Here is a 21,898-nt window from a genome sequence, read left to right on the forward strand (position 1 = left end):
GTAATGATAAAGCTTCAGGCAAAAAATGTTTAATTTCTGGTGTCAGTATCTCTTTAAGCAACCATCCAAATTTGTTAACCTCTGCCATGTTTCCATTGTCACCCTTGGTAGAAAGGGATTGTTTTTACAGTTAAAGGTCTATTATGTTACCAGCTTTGACCCATGGTGCAAAGTGAACAATCAACCTAACTAAATTTAGTTCCAATCTATATCCATGTAGGCTGTGTCAGCTATTGGTCAAGGAACTAGAGAAAGTCTAGTCATTGAATGCACTATAATTTCCCTGTAATGATATTTCTCCCTCCACCCATGAGGGGACTGCCTTATGTGTAGTTAGAAATTCTAACTTACGGGTTGAGACGTGACATAAAAAATGGCAAAACAGTCAGGTCTGCTTTTGTAAGTAATTGTTATTTAAACTTCCTAAACATGACAGCTAAAAATGAACAACATGACCTTTAGGTAACTTTTAATGTACATGGATATTTTAAGAGTAGTATCACATTAAATGGTGATTTAGCGTGCCTATGCTTTTGCTAACTCTATTTAGCGCTGCATATGTAGCATGTGTTTAATGTTCCCAGTGACAAAATATTCATTGATCTGCCAGTGTGAGGTTTGTTACAGTCACCCATTTGTCCTTGTAATTCATCATGACACATCCCAAACTATATTTTTCACTTCACACATTAAGAAGCATGGAACATGGGGCTCTAGGCAGAGAAAGAGTTTTGGTAATTAATTTCAAACCATCTTTAGCATGGATCTATATGACTTTTAGAATCTATGAGGGCTCCCTGCAACTTAAAAAGTGTATAAAATGAAATGAAGAAAAACCAAAAAGACCAATATACTCTATAATGTTTTTCCCATTGTTTACATTATCTTGGGATATGTAAAGAAAGCCAGATTTTTTAAATTAAATATACACCTCCTATACTTTTCAGGTTTGCTGCATCAAAGCATTTTTAATTTACCAGTCCGCCAGACCATCTACATCTGTTTCCAATTAAAAGGCAACACCAAAAAAAGAAAGTCTTTAGAAATATAACATACTATTGCCCTGCACTGGTAAAGTTTTGTTATTGCTTCAGAATGACTACTGTAGTTTACATAAATAATCTGCTGTGAAGCCAATGGGAAAGCCATTATATAAATAACCTGCTGTGAAGCCACAGGGGAAACCATTAAAGTTGAAATAGGGCTAAGGGCAATGGCACATGGGACATTTTGTTGCCTGTGGTAAATTTGTTTTACTGTGGGCAACAATATACCTTAGTCTGCTGTTCTAACATTTGTACCCTGGCGGTTTCAGAACTCCTCACACATCCATTCATGCAAGGACTTCCCATACCAGTCAGTTGAACTGAAAATGCAGCTCGGAGTAGTAAAACATCTTCAGGGATTATGTAGCAAGTCCAGTTGATTTAGATTTATTTATACTAGATATCCCTAGCAGTATTGTGAATCAAAGGTGTTAAAACAAACACATTCTACTTTCCAAAGTAGTCCCAAATTGCCGGTGATTTACGGTTACATTACTGCCTATGGGAAGAAAACTAGGGATGTTTTGTTGCCAATGTGTGCCACTCCCCTAAATGGCACGTTACATAGCAGATTAATTCTGTACAATACAATGGGATTTCTGTGTAAGTACTAAATCCTCTGTATTCTAAACATTTCATCAGGTATCTACCATTTAACCTGTGCTATTTAGCCCTATTTCAACTTCAATGGCTGAAGAGTCGCTTAATTATATAAACTGATAATGTTTCTAAAGCAAAAACATTTTTACCAGTACAGAACAAGAGTACATTATATTTTGATATTTTTTGTGTTACCGTTTCTTTAAAATAAACTTAACATCTGTCAGACTTTTAAACATAAATAAAAATGATATAGGACTGGAAGGGACACCATCATTTCTCCCCACTGATTATTTTAATATTCTTCAAGAAGTGAAATGTAAGGTTTTTCTTAATGGATTTATCTCAATAAAAGTAATCAATAAAGAAGTCAAATAACCATGTTATACAGATACTGTGGTAAAAACCAGGTAAATTCTATTCAATGGGAATGTTTACACAGCCTTGTTAAAATTTGTATGTACAGTATAGTAAACTGTCAAAGCACACTGGACTATTTTTTCAATCAACTACTCTTAAAATGTATAAATGAAATGTGCTAAGATAGTTTACAGTGCACTGGCTCCTGCTCTCACTGTTATAGTTATATATTTTGGTTGCAGACTATTATCTGTTAAAAAAAAAAAAAAAAAAACTGTCACTGGGTCACAGTACACTTTAATATTTGCTTTAATTATTGTTTCAACATTTGAATCATTTATCTGACCTGGCAAGTAATTAAAGGATATGGTTTCAGACAATTGTTAAATATTTTTTTCTTATGTTCTTTTTCTTATTTCTGTTTAATCTGAATTTAAAAAGAATTACCCAGAATCAATAAATACATTGGAAACTGTGTCGCCTTTACTAATCATCTCATGACTTCATTGTACGGATTTACTATGAACCACTCTCTGAATACTTGTTGAGTACGGTAACCAACAAGCTAGACAAGTAATGTTTTGCTAGGCAACTATACACCCATGCTGATGGAACTCTTATTAACTGTGAAGCAAAATGCAGTGGGTAGAACAAATAACAAAATACCAGCGCACAGCAGATTTATACTGTTTGAATTTAAATGTGCCGTCCTGCAACTTCACACAAAATTTGCCCATGACAAGTCCTTTTGAGAATTGCTAATGTTGGTGCCATTATTCAAAAAGGGATCCCCTCTTCAGCCACATAACTGTAGGCCTGTTAAATTGAAAATATTTCAGAGGAGTAATAAGGGATACAATATTGTAATACCTTTCGAATCACGAGTATTATTTTGTGCTAGCATGGCATGCTCAAACTTCTGCTATAGGGAATGATTTATAAACATTGGGCAACCAATAAAATGTTTGCTTTCATTGTTCATTTTCATTTGCAGCTGCCTGAAATAAAGCTAATCACTAATTAGTTGCTATGGGTTACTGCCCAGGTGAAAGTTTGCCCAGTGTTTATAAGAGAGCCCCAGAATGTTACTAATTACCTGATGGCTCATGTTACACAAAGGGGGCGATTTACTAATCCACGAACGGATCGAAAACAAAAAATACGAAAAAGTCGCAAAATGTTCATTTCCAATCCGATTTTTTCCCCATTCGGGATTCGGATTCGTGAATTAGTAAATCAGCCCCAAAGCGTATGGCGCATATTTTCAGCAAGCCACTGAGAATACGTTCCATACACTTAAAACTCCCCCTACCTGTGCCTACCAGGCACATGTAGCCTATATCCGCATAAGAACGAGAGACTTTGCATTTTCTCTCGTATTTATGCGGATATCGGCTACATGTGCCAGCACCCGATGGTATTCAATTAATTTGGGTGCAGGCACAGGTAGGGGGAGTTTTAAGCCTATGGATCGTATTCTCGGCAAGCGTTCTCGGCTTGCCAAAAATACGCGCCATGCATAATTGGACCAATACGGAGAAGCTTAGTATTCTGTCCCTGACACTCTGCTTTTTAAACACACACACACACATATATATGTAAAGTACAAATGGTGATAATATATGGGACATTTTTTTTTTTAGCTGGACTAGTGTTGTCAGTGGAGTACCACAAGGGTCTCTACTTGGTCCTTTGCTCATTTATTAACGACCTGGAGCTTGGCATTGTAAATATTGTCTCTATTTCTGCTGCTGATAATTATACAAAACTAAAAGTTCCAGACAGGATGTTGTCTATTTGCAGAGGTTTGACAAGAGTAAAGAGCTGGGGGAAATGGGCAAATGTTCCATAACCAATCATTGTTGAGCCTATTGGGGAGAGTGGTAGACGATCAACAGCCAAAGCTCACAGAACACACACTTTCTAATGAAGAATTAGGTCTGTTCTTAATAGTGCTGGAGAGAACAGCTAAGTCTTGGAAGAAGGGCTACATCTTTTGCAGAACACAAATGAAATTTAGAATTAAAACTGTTCCAGTAGAAAACTGTAGTTTATTAATAAACATTAATTTATTTAAAACTCATTTCATTGGATGCAAGAATAAAACATGATAATGTATCACTTATTAATCTCCAACATTTGCAAACATATTAATTAATGCAAGTCTCTGTAAGTAAACATTATATTGCACTTAGCAACCATCGTTTCAGAAAAAATAATGTGCAATTTTTTTCTAAACATATAATTGTTTTATACATTAGGAGTTTAGCAATACTTTCCTGTTACATTGTGTCTTTTAGTATTAGCCTTACCTTATTTTACTAAAATTGTTGCATATGCGTTATGTTCCTGATACTGACCAAATGTGAAACAGTAAAATCTATTTAAAGGAAAAAAAAATAAATACAAACTGAATGACTAACATTCTCTACAAATTCTTATGTGCAAGCTGAATGGTCCCAATGTTAAAAGAAATTAAAATGTCTTTGTTGTAACATAAAAAATGAACTCAAAGGGTTTCACTTTCATTGGGGGTGAACTGGAGAACCCTTGAAAATTAAACATAATAAAAAATCAATTTAAGACAGACATAATTTCTTTGACTTATGTGGAATCTCTCTGAAGCGATCCAGTTTGGGATCCAAAGCTATTTCTATTTCCCCAGTCAAAATAATCTGGACCGAAGCTGAAAAAGAAACATATTCAGAATTACTTTACAGAATACTTTCTTTCTAAAGCATATATAGCTATTCTATGAAAATACTGGAAAAACATACCCTCCCTGCAGACTTTGTGGTGTAATATTCCAAGCCAGATCATCGTCACTATCATATCTTCGAGGATTATCAAAAAAATAAGATCTGGGATTAAATCCGTGACTAGGGACCATTCCTGGGTTTGTCTGAAAGTATACAAACTGAAGATTATCATTTAAAATACATGATTAACTACCAACTAAATGACATAAATGTTTGCTTAAATTATTTGCCTAAAAATGGGCTAAAGAGATCTAAAAATCAGGACAGTATCAAGCAATGTTTGCCCTCTCTGGACGCCTATAAATAAAGCAAACCTCTCCAATACGTTTGTTTTGTAAATGATGCAATGAGTCCTGTACTTTGTTGGCGTGCTCTGTTGTATCAGTTTTAATGGTTCCATAAACTTAAAATGGCATGCTATGAGGTTTCAGTTACAATAGAAAGAAACTAACACATTCAATAAAACTTTTAGGCAAACACCAATTTATAGGGATTATTTTTAAAGACTGGTTGTTAAAGTGCAATAAAATCACTGTGTAATCTGTTTTTTGCAGGTTGCTTTTCTGGTATTCGGTGCCTCTGCCAATAGGTAAAATGTGGAGCACAAAGGTTTCAGCTTGCTGGTGATGCATATACAGTGGAGGAAATAATTATTTGACCCCTCACTGATTTTGTAAGTTTGTCCAATGACAAAGAAATGAAAAGTCTCAGAACAGTATCATTTCAATGGTAGGTTTATTTTAACAGTGGCAGATAGCACATCAAAAGGAAAATCGAAAAAATAACTTTAAATAAAAGATAGCAACTGATTTGCATTTCATTGAGTGAAATAAGTTTTTGAACCCCTACCAACCATTAAGAGTTCTGGCTCCCACAGAGTGGTTAGACACTTCTACTCAATTAGTCAACCTCATTAAGGACACCTGTCTTAACTAGTCACCTGTATAAAAGACACCTGTCCACAGAATCAATCAATCAAGCAGACTCCAAACTCTCCAACATGGGAAAGACCAAAGAGCTGTCCAAGGATGTCAGAGACAAAATTGTAGACCTGCACAAGGCTGGAATGGGCTACAAAACCATTAGTAAGAAGCTGGGAGAGAAGGTGACAACTGTTGGTGCGATTGTTCGAAAATGGAAGGAGCACAAAATGACCATCAATCGACCTCGCTCTGGGGCTCCACGCAAGATCTCACCTCGTGGGGTGTCAATGATTCTGAGAAAGGTGAAAAAGCATCCTAGTTAATGACCTCAAATTAGCAGGGACCACAGTCACCAAGAAAACCATTGGAAACACATTACACCGCAATGGATTAAAATCCTGCAGGGCTCGCAAGGTCCCCCTGCTCAAGAAGGCACATGTGCAGGCCCGTCTGAAGTTTGCCAATGAACACCTGAATGATTCTGTGAGTGACTGGGAGAAGGTGCTGTGGTCTGATGAGACCAAAATAGAGCTCTTTGGCATTAACTCAACTCGCTGTGTTTGGAGGAAGAAAAATGCTGCCTATGACCCCCAAAACACCGTCCCCACCGTCAAGCATGGGGGTGGAAACATTTTGCTTTGGGGGTGTTTTTCTGCTAAGGGCACAGGACAACTTATTCGCATTAACGGGAAAATGGACGGAGCCATGTATCGTAAAATCCTGAACGACAACCTCCTTCCCTCTGCCAGGAAACTGAAAATGGGTTGTGGATGGGTGTTCCAGCACGACAATGACCCAAAACATACAGCAAAGGCAACAAAGGAGTGGCTCAAGAAGAAGCACATTAAGGTCATAGAGTGGCCTAGTCAGTCTCCGGACCTTAATCCAATAGAAAACCTATGGAGGGAGCTCAAGCTCAGAGTTGCACAGAGACAGCCTCGAAACCTTAGGGATTTAGAGATGATCTGCAAAGAGGAGTGGACCAACATTCCTCCTAAAATGTGCGCAAACTTGGTCATCAATTACAAGAAGCGTTTGACCTCTGTGCTTGCAAACAAGGGTTTTTCCACTAAGTATTAAGTCTTTTTTTGTTAGAGGGTTCAAAAACTTATTTCACAAGGTACTGTTTTATTATTACAGAGAAAAAGGAAATCATTTTTAAAAATTAGAATTATTTGCTTATAATGGCATCTAAGGGAGACAGTCAAAAGATTTGTTGTCTTTGTTTTCCTGTGCCAGAGACACGCAGATCTCTTCTCTCTCCCCCTTCTCCTGCTCCCCCTCCCTCAAGAATGCTAAGAACTCATTTTAAGTTGTTGTTTGTATAATTAATAAAATACACCTTTCCAAAAAAAAAAAAAAAGAAAGAAATGAGAACTCACTCCCCCCCCCCCTCCTTAGTAATGTGGATCTGAGCCAATCAGCAGGAAGCTTCCTTATAGTCTTACACACTGAGCATGTACACCGGTCTTGGTGCAGGAGTGAGGCATTATGGGAACTTTCTTTACAGAGCTCATTTATTTTTCCTATGAGGCTTCTGATCATCTGAACAGGAGAAATATGGGGAAACTTAAAGGCACTATTGAGAGAGCTGAAGGTATGCCTGCAGCTTGAGATTAACTCATTATATTAGCCTTTACTTCTCCTTTAAGCTTTTTTGACACTTAAGCATGGTGCGTAGGACCTCTATTGTTTTGGTTAGCAGGCAGACAAGATCCTTTGAAACCAAAGACATTGGACAGCACTGCACTAAGGTAACTTCAAGAAATTATTTACTATCCTGCTAAAATAAAACAATTAACTGGCAAATAAAGCGGACACTGAATATTATTTTAAAACTCACCATATCTTGTGCAGAATTTCGAACACGGAAGAAATATACTACCAGACTTGTTGGAAACAGCTCCCAAACAAACAGAATTATGCCAAAGACAATGTATCCAGCATCTCCCAACTTGCACTTCAAATCTGCCTGCTCGTTCATAAATTTAAAGAAAGAAATCAATGCAGGGTGATGCAGGAAAATGTGTTAATTTGGTACAGAGAATTATATTAATTGATATTCAGAAAATGAGGTACAAATGTGGTATTTAATACACACACACACACTAGAATTTTTGTATTGATAGTATGAAGGGCTAGGAATATCAGAATAAGCTGACTGATCAACAAACACTATACAGTTATGCTCTATAGAGGCGAGACAGGGCAATAACAAAGTTGTAAACAATTTTTTAATAAAAAAATATCTATTAATCTATTATTCTCACAGGTTTTCTATATAGTTCTATATAGATAGAACTAATAAACTAAGTATGCTCAAAACAGAAGTAGAAGTATCAATTTTGCTGTAATTAATATCATCCATTACTTATATATAAAGCTATGTATAGGATATTTATCCTATACATAGCTTTTCAAAGATTGTGCAAGTCACATTAATACCATCCCTAGTGGGATCATAGTTATCATATTCATACAACATGAACCTATCATTTTTATGTATTTATTTGAAGTGTGGGGTTCTCATAGATGTAGGGAGAACAGTGGTCTGTACAGAATTGGGCTTAGGCCTGGTGCTATGAGATGGCAATGCTAAAAACTGTGCCGATTAATAAAATTATATGTTTTGTGCACCACCGTTGTAGGCAAAACGTAAGACCTACTTTTCAGCTATGACTCTACTACTACATGATTCATGTACTTTAACCCTAACCTGTAATACAATTAAAATCTATTAGAAGTATTTTAAAACCTATGCTTCACTGCAGAGAACCAGAGAAATCTACATTACTTATATATCATTTTACTTTATATATATGTATTACTGTTATACTGCAAATGTAATAATTGTTTGTTTGAAGCTCTTATTCTGTCATTATTTGGGACTGCCATTCAAGATACTATGGGACTGCAGGACAGACACTGCAAAGCTGTTAAATGTTATCTAAAATGTTAGAAAATATATTGATGGAAACCTCTCATGATTGCACGAGTATGTGACTCTCTGTAAATAAATACACACAGAACTGAGGTACAGGGGGCTTTTCTAAGAAACAGCCGCTCCACTCATATCTGTCACTGTGTTGACCCAGGGTGCAGACACACTGAGAAGATTGCGGCATTAAAATGAAGGAGCAGCATTTCAATGCTGAAATCCACTCAGTGTGTCTGTACCCTAGGTCAACACAGTGCTTTCGGGTGCAGGCACACAAGACTGCAGATATGAGAACAAGAGGAAACCCAAACTGTCAAAATGGCTGGCACAAAATATTTCCCAAATCAAAGTTAACCAGCAGGACCTGAACTAGGGCTAGACAGGAAAGGCCTAGGTGGTGGGGCGCTAGGTTCATACCCCTTTTGTTGCCAACCCCTAGTCCAGGCCCTTGTGACAACACTTGTTTGCATAGTTATTTGTGCACCGCGTACAAGTGCAGCGGCCACTGGGTTGCCTTGGGTTCCCAGCCAGCTTGTTCCAGCACTATTATTCAGTATGGTTCAGATTGTGTCCAAGATGTACCTGGGTATAGTTACTACTGGTATCAAATTAATCTCAGAGCACCTTATTTTCTCTCAGTAAAAATAATATGTAAAACTGTGCTAGATGTTTCTCAGTCTTCAGCTATTACCCTGGACATGATGCATAGCTATTTGTCATATTTACCAGTACAGATGCTTTATCTCTCTCATGGATTTTAAAAGATTTTGAGAGTAACAGAGTTTTTCACTTTTGCACTTGATTTATATTCAGCTTGGAAGCTATAACCAATAAGAGTACATAATTTCATCAAAGAAACACTAAAACTCCCAAAATACTTACCTGATCTGATACATTGTACCAGTCATAATCAAATGAACTGTAGCGAGAGTCTGATAAGGAGAGGACAACCAAGTTGTAACATGCCCTTGATGTGTAAAGTAATATCACAGTCACTCCAATACAAGTAACTTGACATACAGATGATCCCTAGAGACAAAAAAGACATTAAGAAATTGCTTTATATGTTTAATAAAGTTGTGCACTAGTGAACCATGTGTATTTGTTTGCATCAAAATATATGAATTCCGCTTAGAGTATGAAGTAAGGTAAATTAACTATAATGGAATGCAGGGGTAGGTGCATTCGAAGTGTATGTGTATTTGTGAGCAGAATTGCCATAAGAAGCTATAGGGCTCCATATACAATTTGGGGCAATTTATGAAAAATTCAGCGCTCACTGTAGAGCAAAGCGTCATGAAGCAGTAAGCACATGGCCCTGATGCAGGCTGCATGCTCCAAGAGTGTAGAGGCCTGCTCTGTGGACTTTTTTTTTTTGCACACTGCATGGGGCATAGTGAATGAGCCCTATTGTCCTATACCAGATAAGCGGTCATAAGACTGATCATTAGGCATTTAGTAGAATGATTTCCCAACCTGAAGACTGCTATCTTGCAAATATTTTCATTCTTAGAAAACATGTCATCAGACTGACAATGCACACAAAGACATTTTTAGAGCTCAAAATATATGCCATTTCTAACTAGATTACTATTAGCATCAGTTTAACAACAGATTTTATCCATAATTTGTATTACTTTAAAAATATATATCGTTACTGTTTTTCTAAATAAGCATGTCATATGCCAATACTATCTTTTTGTAGGGATGCACTGATGTCACTTTGTGCAGCAGAGCCAAAACCAAAAAAACTGGTGAAATATGGGGAGACTTAAGGGCACTATTGAGACAATTGAAGGTATGCCTGTAGCTTGAAATTAACTCTTTATTATCCTTTCCTTTGCCTTTAAAAGTTACATGACTGTTAAAGGAGACATTTTATATACAATTTATACTCAGTTATAATATTAATCCTCCCTCAAAATGTGAAATGATGCAGAAAGAAAGATGTTTTGAAAGCATTTTACCTCCTAAAACTGTCATTATATGAGAGCTGGATACACAACCTCTCTAATCAGAAGCCAGAGTGAAATGAAAGATGGGAGTGTCCCTTCAGTCTCCCACAGGAAGTGGTCACAGCACTGACTGACAGGCTTTACTCAACAGTAGCAGGGAAAACCCCTCCCATTTTCCTCCTTCTGTGTCTCTCTGCTTGTGCTGCTTCCAGGGCGGGGGAGAGGAGTGAATAGAGCAGGAACAGACTGTCTGTGACATCGATAAGCCCTGCCCACTCTATGCATATTCACTACACATTAAGTAGCTGCTGCTCTGTTACTGAAGTCTATCAGGGCCAGGGGCCCCAGGCACATACTGACTAATCTAAACCAGAAACTTTCAAAAGGTCTGGGTAGAGCACAATTTTCTTATTATTGAATTTTTGAATTATTGAATTTTTATCTTGTTATTGAACCCAAAGGTATTAAAATAAAAGCACTTACTTCTATTTTACATTATTTTACATGGTTTAGTGCATTGTAAAAATGTATGGTATATATCCCCTTTAAGCTGTGGACAATGTATTTGTATTTTGGCCAGATTTTGAATACTGTATTTTGACCAAACCCAAAATGGGTTTAGTGCATTTCTTATTTTTAGACATTCTACTGCATCTACAGGAAATATGTGTTACATTAATTACCTTTGACTCCAGGTAAACACCAGCAAGTGACATTTTTGATATCTTGTAAAGACATACTGAAAGGGATACTGCACACAGCACAAACAGCGTGTCATTGATAGCAACTCTTATGGATACAATGACTTTTGTCTCTGTATAGTCTGTCTTCACCAAAATTGCACAAGTCAGGTTCACCACTAAGAAGAGAAGACTGATGAAGAGAAAGACCAAATACAGAGGTAATCTGAAAAATAAAATACTATTTTAGAACATTATAGAAATAGACTGTATATTAAACAGTTTATAATAATTACAATAGGGACAACTTAAATTGCATCAGATTAAACATTTTAAGCTCCCTGCTAGCATTTGGCCAGCTTAGTACTACAGGTAACCCCCTTTTTTAAAACTATATTTACTGTTTAATAAAAAGAGTGGATTAGTCAAAATACTTTTGCAATGCAGGTTCCGAGATGCAGATTTTATATTTTTGGAAATGTTTTAAGTAATTACTAAACATTTTAAGTAATTACACAATTTGCTAAAGTATACCTATAAGGCTTATGAACCTTTCTGATCCCCAGCCATCTGGGAGCACTTTCCTTCAAATTCCTTCCTGATTTACATATGCCACAGTTAAAGCATTTCTTATTCAGAGAAATGGAAAGCAGTTGCAGGAAAGGAATAGCTAAAACAATCAAGTATATTCTTCATATATTTCCCATTAGCAAATAACCCAACCTAATGTATATCTTATAACTGGCAATTACTAGAGACAGCTATATTTCTGATCACGTTTGTTAAAGGGACTGTATCAATTTTTAAAGAACCCTTCATAAACAAAGAATGACTATTCAGAAAACTAACTGCATCCTATTTACTTGTACTGGAAGCACTACTGGTCACTAAGCACCTGCTACTGGAACTAGAAATGCTTGTTGCAGGTGCCAAGCAACTTGCAGCACTTTCCCTGCAAACAACTGTGGGTTTTTGAAAATCCTAAATCTTTTATCACATCTCCTACAAAGATCCTAAATATAAATATCAGTCTTCTAAATGGTGCGAAGAATAGAATCAATATAGAAATGTAGAGACCCCAAAATAATCCTTGCACATAGGAACTGTCATGGCTAACACTGTCTCCAACGGTATGTTAACCACAGAAACCATATATTTTTGCAAAGTACACAATGAACTGGCAAGTATCTATAGGATTACAAAACTATATTTACAGAGACAATAAAATTTGTCTATGCCAACATTATTGCTTTACAGACCAATAATTTCGGCCGAACCCCTAAATCCATTGTAAGGGATTCGGCCGATTCCTTGAGTGCCCATCACCTTTTGTTTTCATTATGGAATTACTGTTCCTTCTGGTAAATATACACTGATGGTAGTGAACCTTATTAGTTTCTGATTGAAAATGGAGGTGCAAAGCATTTAATAGGAAAAAAGGATAAATTATTTGTCACCTGTAATAGCTAACTTGTTTCCCCAACAGAGGCATGGGCACACACATGCACATAACAATTATGTGCATGTGTGTGATGTAGGATTGGCCGACTCCCCATCACATGTCACACAGTGCTTGCCAGGGGAATTTTCTGTCAATAATAGTATTAGTAAAGGAAAATATAAACACTGCCTGCTAAAGGTATGGATAAATTAACAATGACTGGATGGTTCTTACCTGTATTTGATCAGTTCTGGTGAATATTTAGATTTGGCTTTGTATATGACCTGATGTGAAGAAGAAAGATGGGATTAGATTTGTACATACACGTGTTAATGCTGACATGCATTTTTCTAATAGGATAAATATATTTATAAAACCTATATTAAGATAGTATAATGTTTGTAAGTTTCTTTCTTTTTTTCATTCATATTTCTCCCTCTTGTAAACTTTGTAAAGTAGGGTTGCAAAACTTGCAGACTGGTAAAATTTAATACATTAGTTGATTTACTGCTCAGTAGTATCAGAGAAATTCCAGCAACTAATTCCAGTACCATATTGGTTTGTAAGGAAGAGTGGGGCTAAAAGAAGCCCAAGAACCCTTCTCAAATGCAAGACAAGAACAGAGAGCCTTCTTTAAACAAAAGGTGTTCACATGCCTCATGCTACACACATAGCACTGCCTTAAAACCAAAAATGAAAGACTTTAACCTTCATTTATAGCATTATAGGCGGAAACATGCAAATGACTCCTTAAAGGGACACTAAACCCAACTGTAATTGCGCCCCCTAGTTCTCTATAGAAGTTGATGAAAAACGTAATTACACATGGAAACCAATTCACAAATAAGAATTCTACGGACCGAAAACTCAATTAAAGATGCAACAGAATGGACCAATGAGAATGCTTATTCCCAGTGCTATGTCAGGCATCTTGCTGCTATCTTACATATAGAGAAAATTATGTCATTTTCCCTTCTTTATATGGCACAGGAATCAGACATGGGGACAGACTTGTTAAATGCTGTGAAACTGTGCTTAATGCTCCCAACTCCAATTGCAAGAACAGAGAACATAGAGCCAGACTTACACACATCAGCTGGGATTCTCATTGGGGGATTCTTTTGCATTTCAATGCTGCCACGAGCACTGGAGAACCTGAAATTTTATTGTGCAATATTGCTTTAAGAATACAACCCTGATGTTGCTGGACTACACCTTCCAGCATGCCTCAACCTTCTTTATATATGATTCTGGGATTTGTAGTTCAGAAACAAGTGAGTAAAGTTTGGTTGAGCAGTGCTGTGCAGCAGGGTTTCACATGCCTCATGCTACACACTGGCTTAAAACCAATATTGAAAGGCTTTAGCAACTACTAAAGTAATTGTAACACTTACTAGGGGAAAAACGTAATAGCACAGGGAAAAAATACTACATGTGACATAGCCCTAAGGGTGAAGACACACGGAGCTACTAGTAGCAGCTACTTTTTCACAGCTACTAAACACCAGAAAATACCCTGCCATAGACAATACTGTGAATTGCCTCTGCTAAAACACACATAGAGACAATTATCAGTAAATGATCAGCGTTGTCTATCTTAGTAGCCATGACAAGTAGCTGCTACTAGTACCTCTGTATGTCTTCACCCTAAAGGTGGCCTTACACTACTAGATTCCCTCTTTTAGTGAGGTCTGGGCCTAATTTGGCCACTCCACAATTCTTGTGGGTTTATTTCATGTTTAAATTATTTTTAAAGACTAAGGGCTGTGGTAGATGGGGCAACTTCCGTGATCGCGGAAAATCGTGGCGCCGCATATGCCATCCCACCGGCGATTTACATTCAAGCCGGTGGGATGGCATACTGGGGAGATTAGTCGCCCCCAACAAGGGAGATTTGTCGTGGGGGACTAATCTCCCCGTCTACCATGGCCCTTAAGTTATGGTGATCCAAAGTGCAGAAAAATACCTTATCCAGAAAAACCCAGGTCCCAAGAATTCTGGATAACACAATCATGTCAGGATTAATGGGAAAGGGAGTGTGTAAAACAAGGGTAGTTGTGCAATGACAAGTGTTTCTTTTTTAAGCCAGCTCTAACCGGTTATCCATGGACTGAGAGGACTGAAGTATTTTTTGCATAAATGTCAAGTGTACTGAAATCAAGCTGGTATTCCATTTGAAAAAGCCCCTAGTTTTACCTTGTTTCATTCATATTATTATGTATGTTCTATATATTTGGTTACATTTTTATAGTGATATAGGTATGGGACCGGTTATCCAGAATGCTCAGGACCTGGGGTTTTCTGGATAAGGGATCTTTCCATAATTTGGACTCAAGTCTGCTAAAAATCATTTAAATATTGAATAAACCCAAAAAGGCTTGTTTTTCCTCCAATAAGGATTTATTATATCTTAGTTGGGATCAAGTACAAGGTACTGCTTTATTATTACAGAGAAAAAGGAAATCAATTTTAAAAATTAGAATTATTTGCTTATAATGGAGCCTATGGGAGATGGCCTTTCCGTAAGTCTGAACTTTCTGGATAACAGGGTTCCAGATAAGGGATCCCATACCTGTACAATTACTATATATATATATATATATATAACCCTAACTCCTTCTCCCTCTGGGAGATCTGCAGAGATCAGCCATGGGTAAAGGTGGCCACACACGTGGCGATTTGCGATCTTTTGTGCAACCATCGGTCGCACAAAGGATCGTTCCAATCCGCCACTAACGTTCAGGGCTGAAACAGCAGATAAGGAAGTAGAAACAATAGGATTTCTACCTCCTTCTGCCTATTCAGCCCTGAAGGCAGATTTTGCTCAGGCGCCTTCCATGGCGCCCAATCAAAATCTTTTAACCCGCCCGATTGCCGAGTCGAGGTTTTGTACGATATTATCGGTGCGTGTATGGCCAGTTTAGGACTATATAGGTAGGACAAAGTCGGCATCCTTCCCTACTGCGCATGTCCTAACTGTCCGCTGACTATATCTACACACACTGATAAGCCCTGATTTTGAAGTTTTACCACAATGGTAGAACTTTGCAACAAGTAAACATCCCCTTTAATTATATATTTTTTATTGCTATGTTTATGATGCAAAACAAAATCTCAAAGCAAAAACTTGGCCATACATTTACTGATATATTTATGCAGTTTGGGAAGTTCAACCTTGCCCCCAATCATGACATTTATGTAACGTAAGAGAGACTGAACAGATTTTCCGATATAATAATTCAATAACACATGACAGAAAATATGATTTGCCAGTGCATCTTCTCTATGTATATGGCAAAAGAGAAAGTAAATGGGCCTAGCTATACATCCATGAGTGTCCAGGGCAGAAAAAATAAAATAAACTTTTTCAAATCTGTCAAAAAGATCTTATTTCTACCACCATTTATACTTTTTCCAAAAAATGAAATAGAAATAGTCAGGTGAGTACTAAACTCTTGGGGGCTGATTTACTAATCCACGAATCCGAATGAGAAAAATTCGGATTGGAAAACGAACATTTTGCGACTTTTTCGTATTTTTTTGCGATTTTTTTCATCGCCGTTACGACTTTTTCGTAAATTGTCGCGACTTTTTCGTATTGAGCGCTCGAAAAATTCGCGACAATTCGCAAAATACCGATCATTACAAAAAAACGCATTTGGACGCTTTTCGGACGTTCGTGGATTAGTAAATGTGCCCCTTGGTCTCCATTATGCTGCTTTGTTAGCTCATTTTCTGATACCAAACATTTGCATGGCACAGGCATAGGACCAGTTATCCATAATTACTTCGTACCTGGGGTTTTTCCAGATAAGGGTCTTACCGTAATTTGAATCATCATAATTATTAAAATTATTTAAACATTAAATAATCCCAATACAATTGTTTTACCTCCAATAAGGGATAATCATTAAGCAACGTTAGTACGATGTACTGTTTAACTATTACAGAGAAAAAGAAAATCATATTTAAAAATGTGAATTATTTTATTACAAAGGAGTCTTTGTGAGATGGCTTTCCCTAATTTAGAACTTTCTAGATAATGGGTTTCCTGAGAGCGGATCCCATACCTGTCAAGGGCTGCTGTAGCTAAACGGCTTGTAGACGGCAAAGACTATGCATAAAGACTTTTGTTTACTTGTTAAGTTTTAATATATTTTATAATACAAAAGTGCCTTACATTTTGATTCGCCATGCAAATATCTGTGAAATGTACTATGCAAATATCTGTCAGACATATAGCACGCTCACTAAAGGTGGCCATACACGCACAGATAATATCGTACGAAACCTCGTTTCATACGATATTCGGTGCCTGTATGGTATGTCGGCGAGTCGACCGATATCGCAGGAACCTGCTGAAATTTTTGATCGGGCGCCATAGAAGGCGCCTGACCAAAATCTCCCCCCAGCGCTGAATCGGCAAAAGGAGGTAGAAATCCTATTGTTTCTATCTCCTTACCTGCCGATTCAGCCCTGAATGGTGTGTGGCGGATCTGATGATGGTCGCACAAAACATCATCAAATCGCTACGCGCATGGCCAGCTTTAGGCCTATTTTACATGTTCTTTACCTAAGTATTTCATTTTGATGTAATAATTACTAAACATTTCCTTATTGTTTGTTCTGGTGCCCAGTGATAGCTGACCTAAATACAGTTCCACTGTTTGAACCCAAAGCGGGGATATAATAAGCATACTTTACCCTGGCAAAGTAGAGATTCATCAGGGTCAGGGTGAAGAACTGCAGACAAACCGGGAAACAATATAGGAGCCAAAAAGTGAAAGCTCCCAGCCTGTTGGCCTCCACAAAGTTCCTGAAATAAAAGGAGAAAAGCACGGCCCGGAGGGACGCCCACAGCAGGCAAAGGAAGAGGAAGACAGTCTGATAGCTGAACCTTTTGTGCTTGTAGTGCAGGACCAGCCATAGCTGCACATATACGAAGGCAAAAAGCAGCAGGTAAAAGATGGTGTACACAGTGGTTAGCCCCAGCTTCACATACGGCGGAACAGCGGGGGTCAAAGTGGGTGGCAAAGAGTCGTTTTTGGTTGGATCCCAAGCCGGGGATTCCATCTCATCCCTAGGTGTCAGATATAAAACATCCAGCATCCAGGGTCGCCATCAGGGAAGGACTGAGGGACAATCTCCGTGTCCAGCGGGTTTTAGGTCTTAAGGGGGGCGGTTGTGCAGCACTTACTTGGATTACCTGCCCCCCTTCTGTCAGCCGCACACTTCGGTTGCTAGGGTACCTGCATGTTCTTTCCCCTATACAGCTTTCATACTGCCCTACAGTCCTGATTTCCCAAACACAGCCCACAGTTCCTGGTCGCTACTTACTCCTCCCGAAAAAAATTAACTGCAGCTTCCTGGCCCCCTATTTTACTGAAAATCCCTACGCCCAAGTCTCATCACGTGAGCATTGCGTCATGAACACGTAAGCACAGTGTCGCATCAGGTGCAGGGCTTGTGGGAGGGGCGAGTCGGCAGAGCTCAGAAAGTGAAAGTAAGTTGCGGTATCTCCGCCTAAAATCGTTTTCTCTGCCCGTACCTGCTGCCTCTGTTAGAGAATAGTAATACAATAAGAGATATTAATGACTAGGAGGTGGGCATAGAAAGTACTGTTTCTATTTTTGCAAAACTATAAGTTCCATGCAGGATGCTGCCACTTTGCAGAGTGATTTGACACAATTGGGGAACTGGGCAGCAAAATGGAAAATGAAGTTCAATTTTGAAAAGTGCAAGGTTATGCACATTGGTAGAAATAATATAATTGCGAGTCATGCACTAAATGGCAGTGTTTTTGGGGGGGGATCCTTATTTGAAAAGGATCTGGGGGTTTTTGTAGATAACAAGTTGTCTAATTCCAGGCAGTGTCATTCAGTGGCTACTACAGCAAATAAAGTGCTGTCTTGTATAAAAAAGGGCATTGACTCAAGGAAAGAATGCATCATTTTGCTCCTTTATAGGCCCCTGGTAAGGCCTCACCTTGAGTATACAGTGAAGTTTTGGGATCCGACCTTTAGGAAGGATATTAATGAGCTGGAGAGAGTGCTGAGACACACAACTAAACTGGTAAATGGGAATGGAAGATTTTAACTATGAGGTGAGACTGTCAAAGTTGGGGTTGTTTTTTCTGGAAAAAGGTGCTTGTGAGGGGGACATGATTACTCTGTATAAGTATATTAGAGATAGGGGATGTTTTTTTCCCCATAAAAACGACCAGTGCACCAGAGGCCACCCCTTTAGATAAAAGAAACAGAACTTTTATTTAAAGCAGCCTAGGTCGTTTTTCACGGTGAAACAAGCATATTGTCCAAGGCTATTGTGATACTAAAATCTTCAGTTAGTATTGATGTTAGTTTATGTGATGAGAATCCTCAAAGCAGCTGCCTGTTCCTTACCACCATTCCTGTCTGCCAAGCAAGGACACTATAAGGGCAGTGGCAGATGGGGAGATTAGTTGCCTTGAGAGAAAACTCCGGGCGACTTCGGCAAATCATAGCGACCTGTATGCCATCCCACCGGCTTTTTACATTCTTGTCGGTGGGATGGCATTGTGGAGAGATTAGTCACCCGCCGCAACGGAGATATGTTGCCCTGTTGACCTTCTTTCTTACTTTATCAGTAGCTGCAATGGACTTAGCCCCTCTCCTTGCCTACCTGCTGATCTGGGACCATAAGACCTTTACTCCCGGCCACAAGACTAACCATCTGTAAAACTAGGCCCTTATATCGAATATTGGGTCAAGTGCCTTACACCCTGTGAGGTCATTCCTGGCCATGTGTACTACTACTATGGCTTCTGGTTTGGGCCATCTAGCTGCTATCAGGACTACCAGAGCCAGCATCTCTTGCCATCTCATCAGAAACTTTGCAGTAGCTCTGGTAATTGTTTACCCAGGGTACAAGTCTTTCTATTCTAACTGGAGTTGGTGCCCCTGCTAGTGTTGCTTTAAAGAAACTACTGCTATTGCTTCCTTTTTCTTTGTACAGTCAACTGATGGGTGTTTACCTTTAACTTAAATAAATTCACCCCTCTGTCATAATGAACCCATGAACTTCCACCATAAGTTGTGAAAGTATCATAAATCATGTTCATATGCTTTACCAAATGAACACAATGCTTATATACCACAATGAGGATATACCATAAGAATATGTATCTCCTGCTGAAGCCATTTTTTCTACTTTCTTTCTCAAGTAGCTTCCTGTCTTTTAACACCCTCACATATTTAGGCTCACCTAAACACCTGTAAGTGGTTTGTATGTACTATCAACTTCAAATTTAGTGTCTGAATCAGAAGAATCTGTATCATAAAAATGTTCCATTCCTTCTGTCCTTCCCTCTTCCCAGTTTTAGCCACTGACACATTTCGTCATTACTTCTTTCTGTTGGCCTTTGTCCTAGAGTTCTAGAGGAGTCCTATAGGAGTTCTTTCAGAAGCTGTTTGGTAAATTTAGTAGGATGGTCCCTTTCAGCTCCTTCAGACAGGCCCAATATTCTGACTTTGTTACTGTGGTTTTAGAGGATCTACTGGGCAAGAAATGAAAATGTGTTTTCACATATTTTATTGCCTACATTCCATCATGTGTATGAGCAGTTTGTTCTGTTAAATTAATGAGTGCAAAATGCTTAAAATTGCTTATATAGTTATTGAATGTGTTGTGGCGAATAGGCTGGTAGTAAAGAGTAAACTTTACAAGCCTATGGCTCTAAAGCTAACAATAGGTACAACAATATGATAGAGAAGTTTCTCAGATTGTGATCTTATTGGCTGAGCATTGAAGAGCAGCTGTGACAGTCTGTGATTACAATGGACTGCTTTTTTTCTTTCAGGAGAGACAATCTAGTCTACCTGTGCTTTCCCCTCTGAGTGTTCATACAAAATCAGCAGTTTGCCATGTCATTGGATTGCCAAATCAGTCAATTAATTCAGCTAAAAAAGAAAGTCAAAATGTAATGCCATGGAAACTGGCCTCAGTAAAAGTAAGATCAAATAATCATTTCCCATGGGAATTTTTATAACAGCGTGTCTGTTTCACAGATCATAGCAAGCTGGTCAAATTGATCACAGTTCCATTTAAATCATATTATCATGTCCAACAAAAATCTGTTACTTTAAAACCACAAACGAACAGGAATTTTTATAAGTTTCTTTTCGCAATGCTGTGTATTTCGACATGGGAAATTCCTCACAGTAAACCAGGAACCAAATTATATTTAGCAATGAGAACTCAACTAGAAATGCAAAGAAACTTATAAAGTTACTGTTTCTCTTCTCTGTTACTGGATCTATAGTATAGTTTTTATAACTGCAGTTTTATTTATTTTTTTTATTTACATTTTTATTGCTTTTATATTTTCATATGAAAGCATGAGAAATTAATAAAGGCAATAAATGTGTACAGAGTGAGCAAGATGTACAGAAACCATATAGTAAATGTACAAAAGGTACAATGATGCTATGCAAATCCACTCATGATTCAAGCTATGTAAAAATTTTTTTTAAAATAAACGATTTTAACAAAACAAATCCAGATGCCTACAGATGCCTAATTCCTTTGTTATTTTATGAATGGTAACCAAAACAAGTTATTATTAGATAAAAAATGATACCTTAGGACCATAGTGCTGAAATACAGTGGTTCTTGAAAGAACTCTTTAAAGGACAAGAAAAGGGCACTGAAAAGTTCATATCCTTCTAGAGGCACGCCTCCATTGGTGTCATCGGTGCCCTTAAGTCTCCTCTTATTCAAGTTGTTTTCCTGATCTGAAGCCACATAGAAAAAAAAACGCTTAGTTCTTTAACAGAGATACCCATAATTCTACTCTCCTGCACTAAGACCGGCATACATTTGCAGTTGTGAAGATCAGAGGACAGCACGTGCGCAGTATAAAGTATTCGTGAGTATAAAGTATTTCACTGATCATACAAGGAGTGCTCACCCATTGAACGCACCCCAATAGCAACTGATGAGGCAGAAACTGAGGGAGAAAGGAGCTTTGTTTCAAAAGATCAGGTCAGCAATCTGCTACAGGCAAGGGGGCTTTTCAATATATTAGGGGATGTAGTGGAAGCCTTTCCTTGTCATTTAAAATGCTCTAAAAATAGTTGAGGAAAATCTAGTTAAACAAATGAAACAAAAATTATTATATGTGGCCATGTATTTATGGAAAAAAAAGATCCAATAACAT

At 37.9% G+C, this 21,898-nt stretch overlaps 1 protein-coding gene across 1 annotated transcript; it reads right to left on the minus strand.

Moving 5' to 3' along the window:
* Positions 1–4,037: 4,037 nt before the first annotated feature.
* Positions 4,038–18,082, minus strand: gpr137b (G protein-coupled receptor 137B). Its single transcript, NM_001017021.3, is given in 7 exon segments — positions 4,038–4,692; positions 4,784–4,908; positions 7,532–7,660; positions 9,509–9,655; positions 11,265–11,487; positions 12,937–12,986; positions 17,407–18,082. Coding segments are annotated over 7 exon segments (1,161 nt in total). The 5' UTR covers positions 17,812–18,082; the 3' UTR covers positions 4,038–4,610.
* Positions 18,083–21,898: the final 3,816 nt, after the last annotated feature.

This window comes from Xenopus tropicalis, chromosome 5 (assembly GCF_000004195.4).
Source record: "Xenopus tropicalis strain Nigerian chromosome 5, UCB_Xtro_10.0, whole genome shotgun sequence".
Classification (NCBI taxonomy): domain Eukaryota; kingdom Metazoa; phylum Chordata; class Amphibia; order Anura; family Pipidae; genus Xenopus; species Xenopus tropicalis.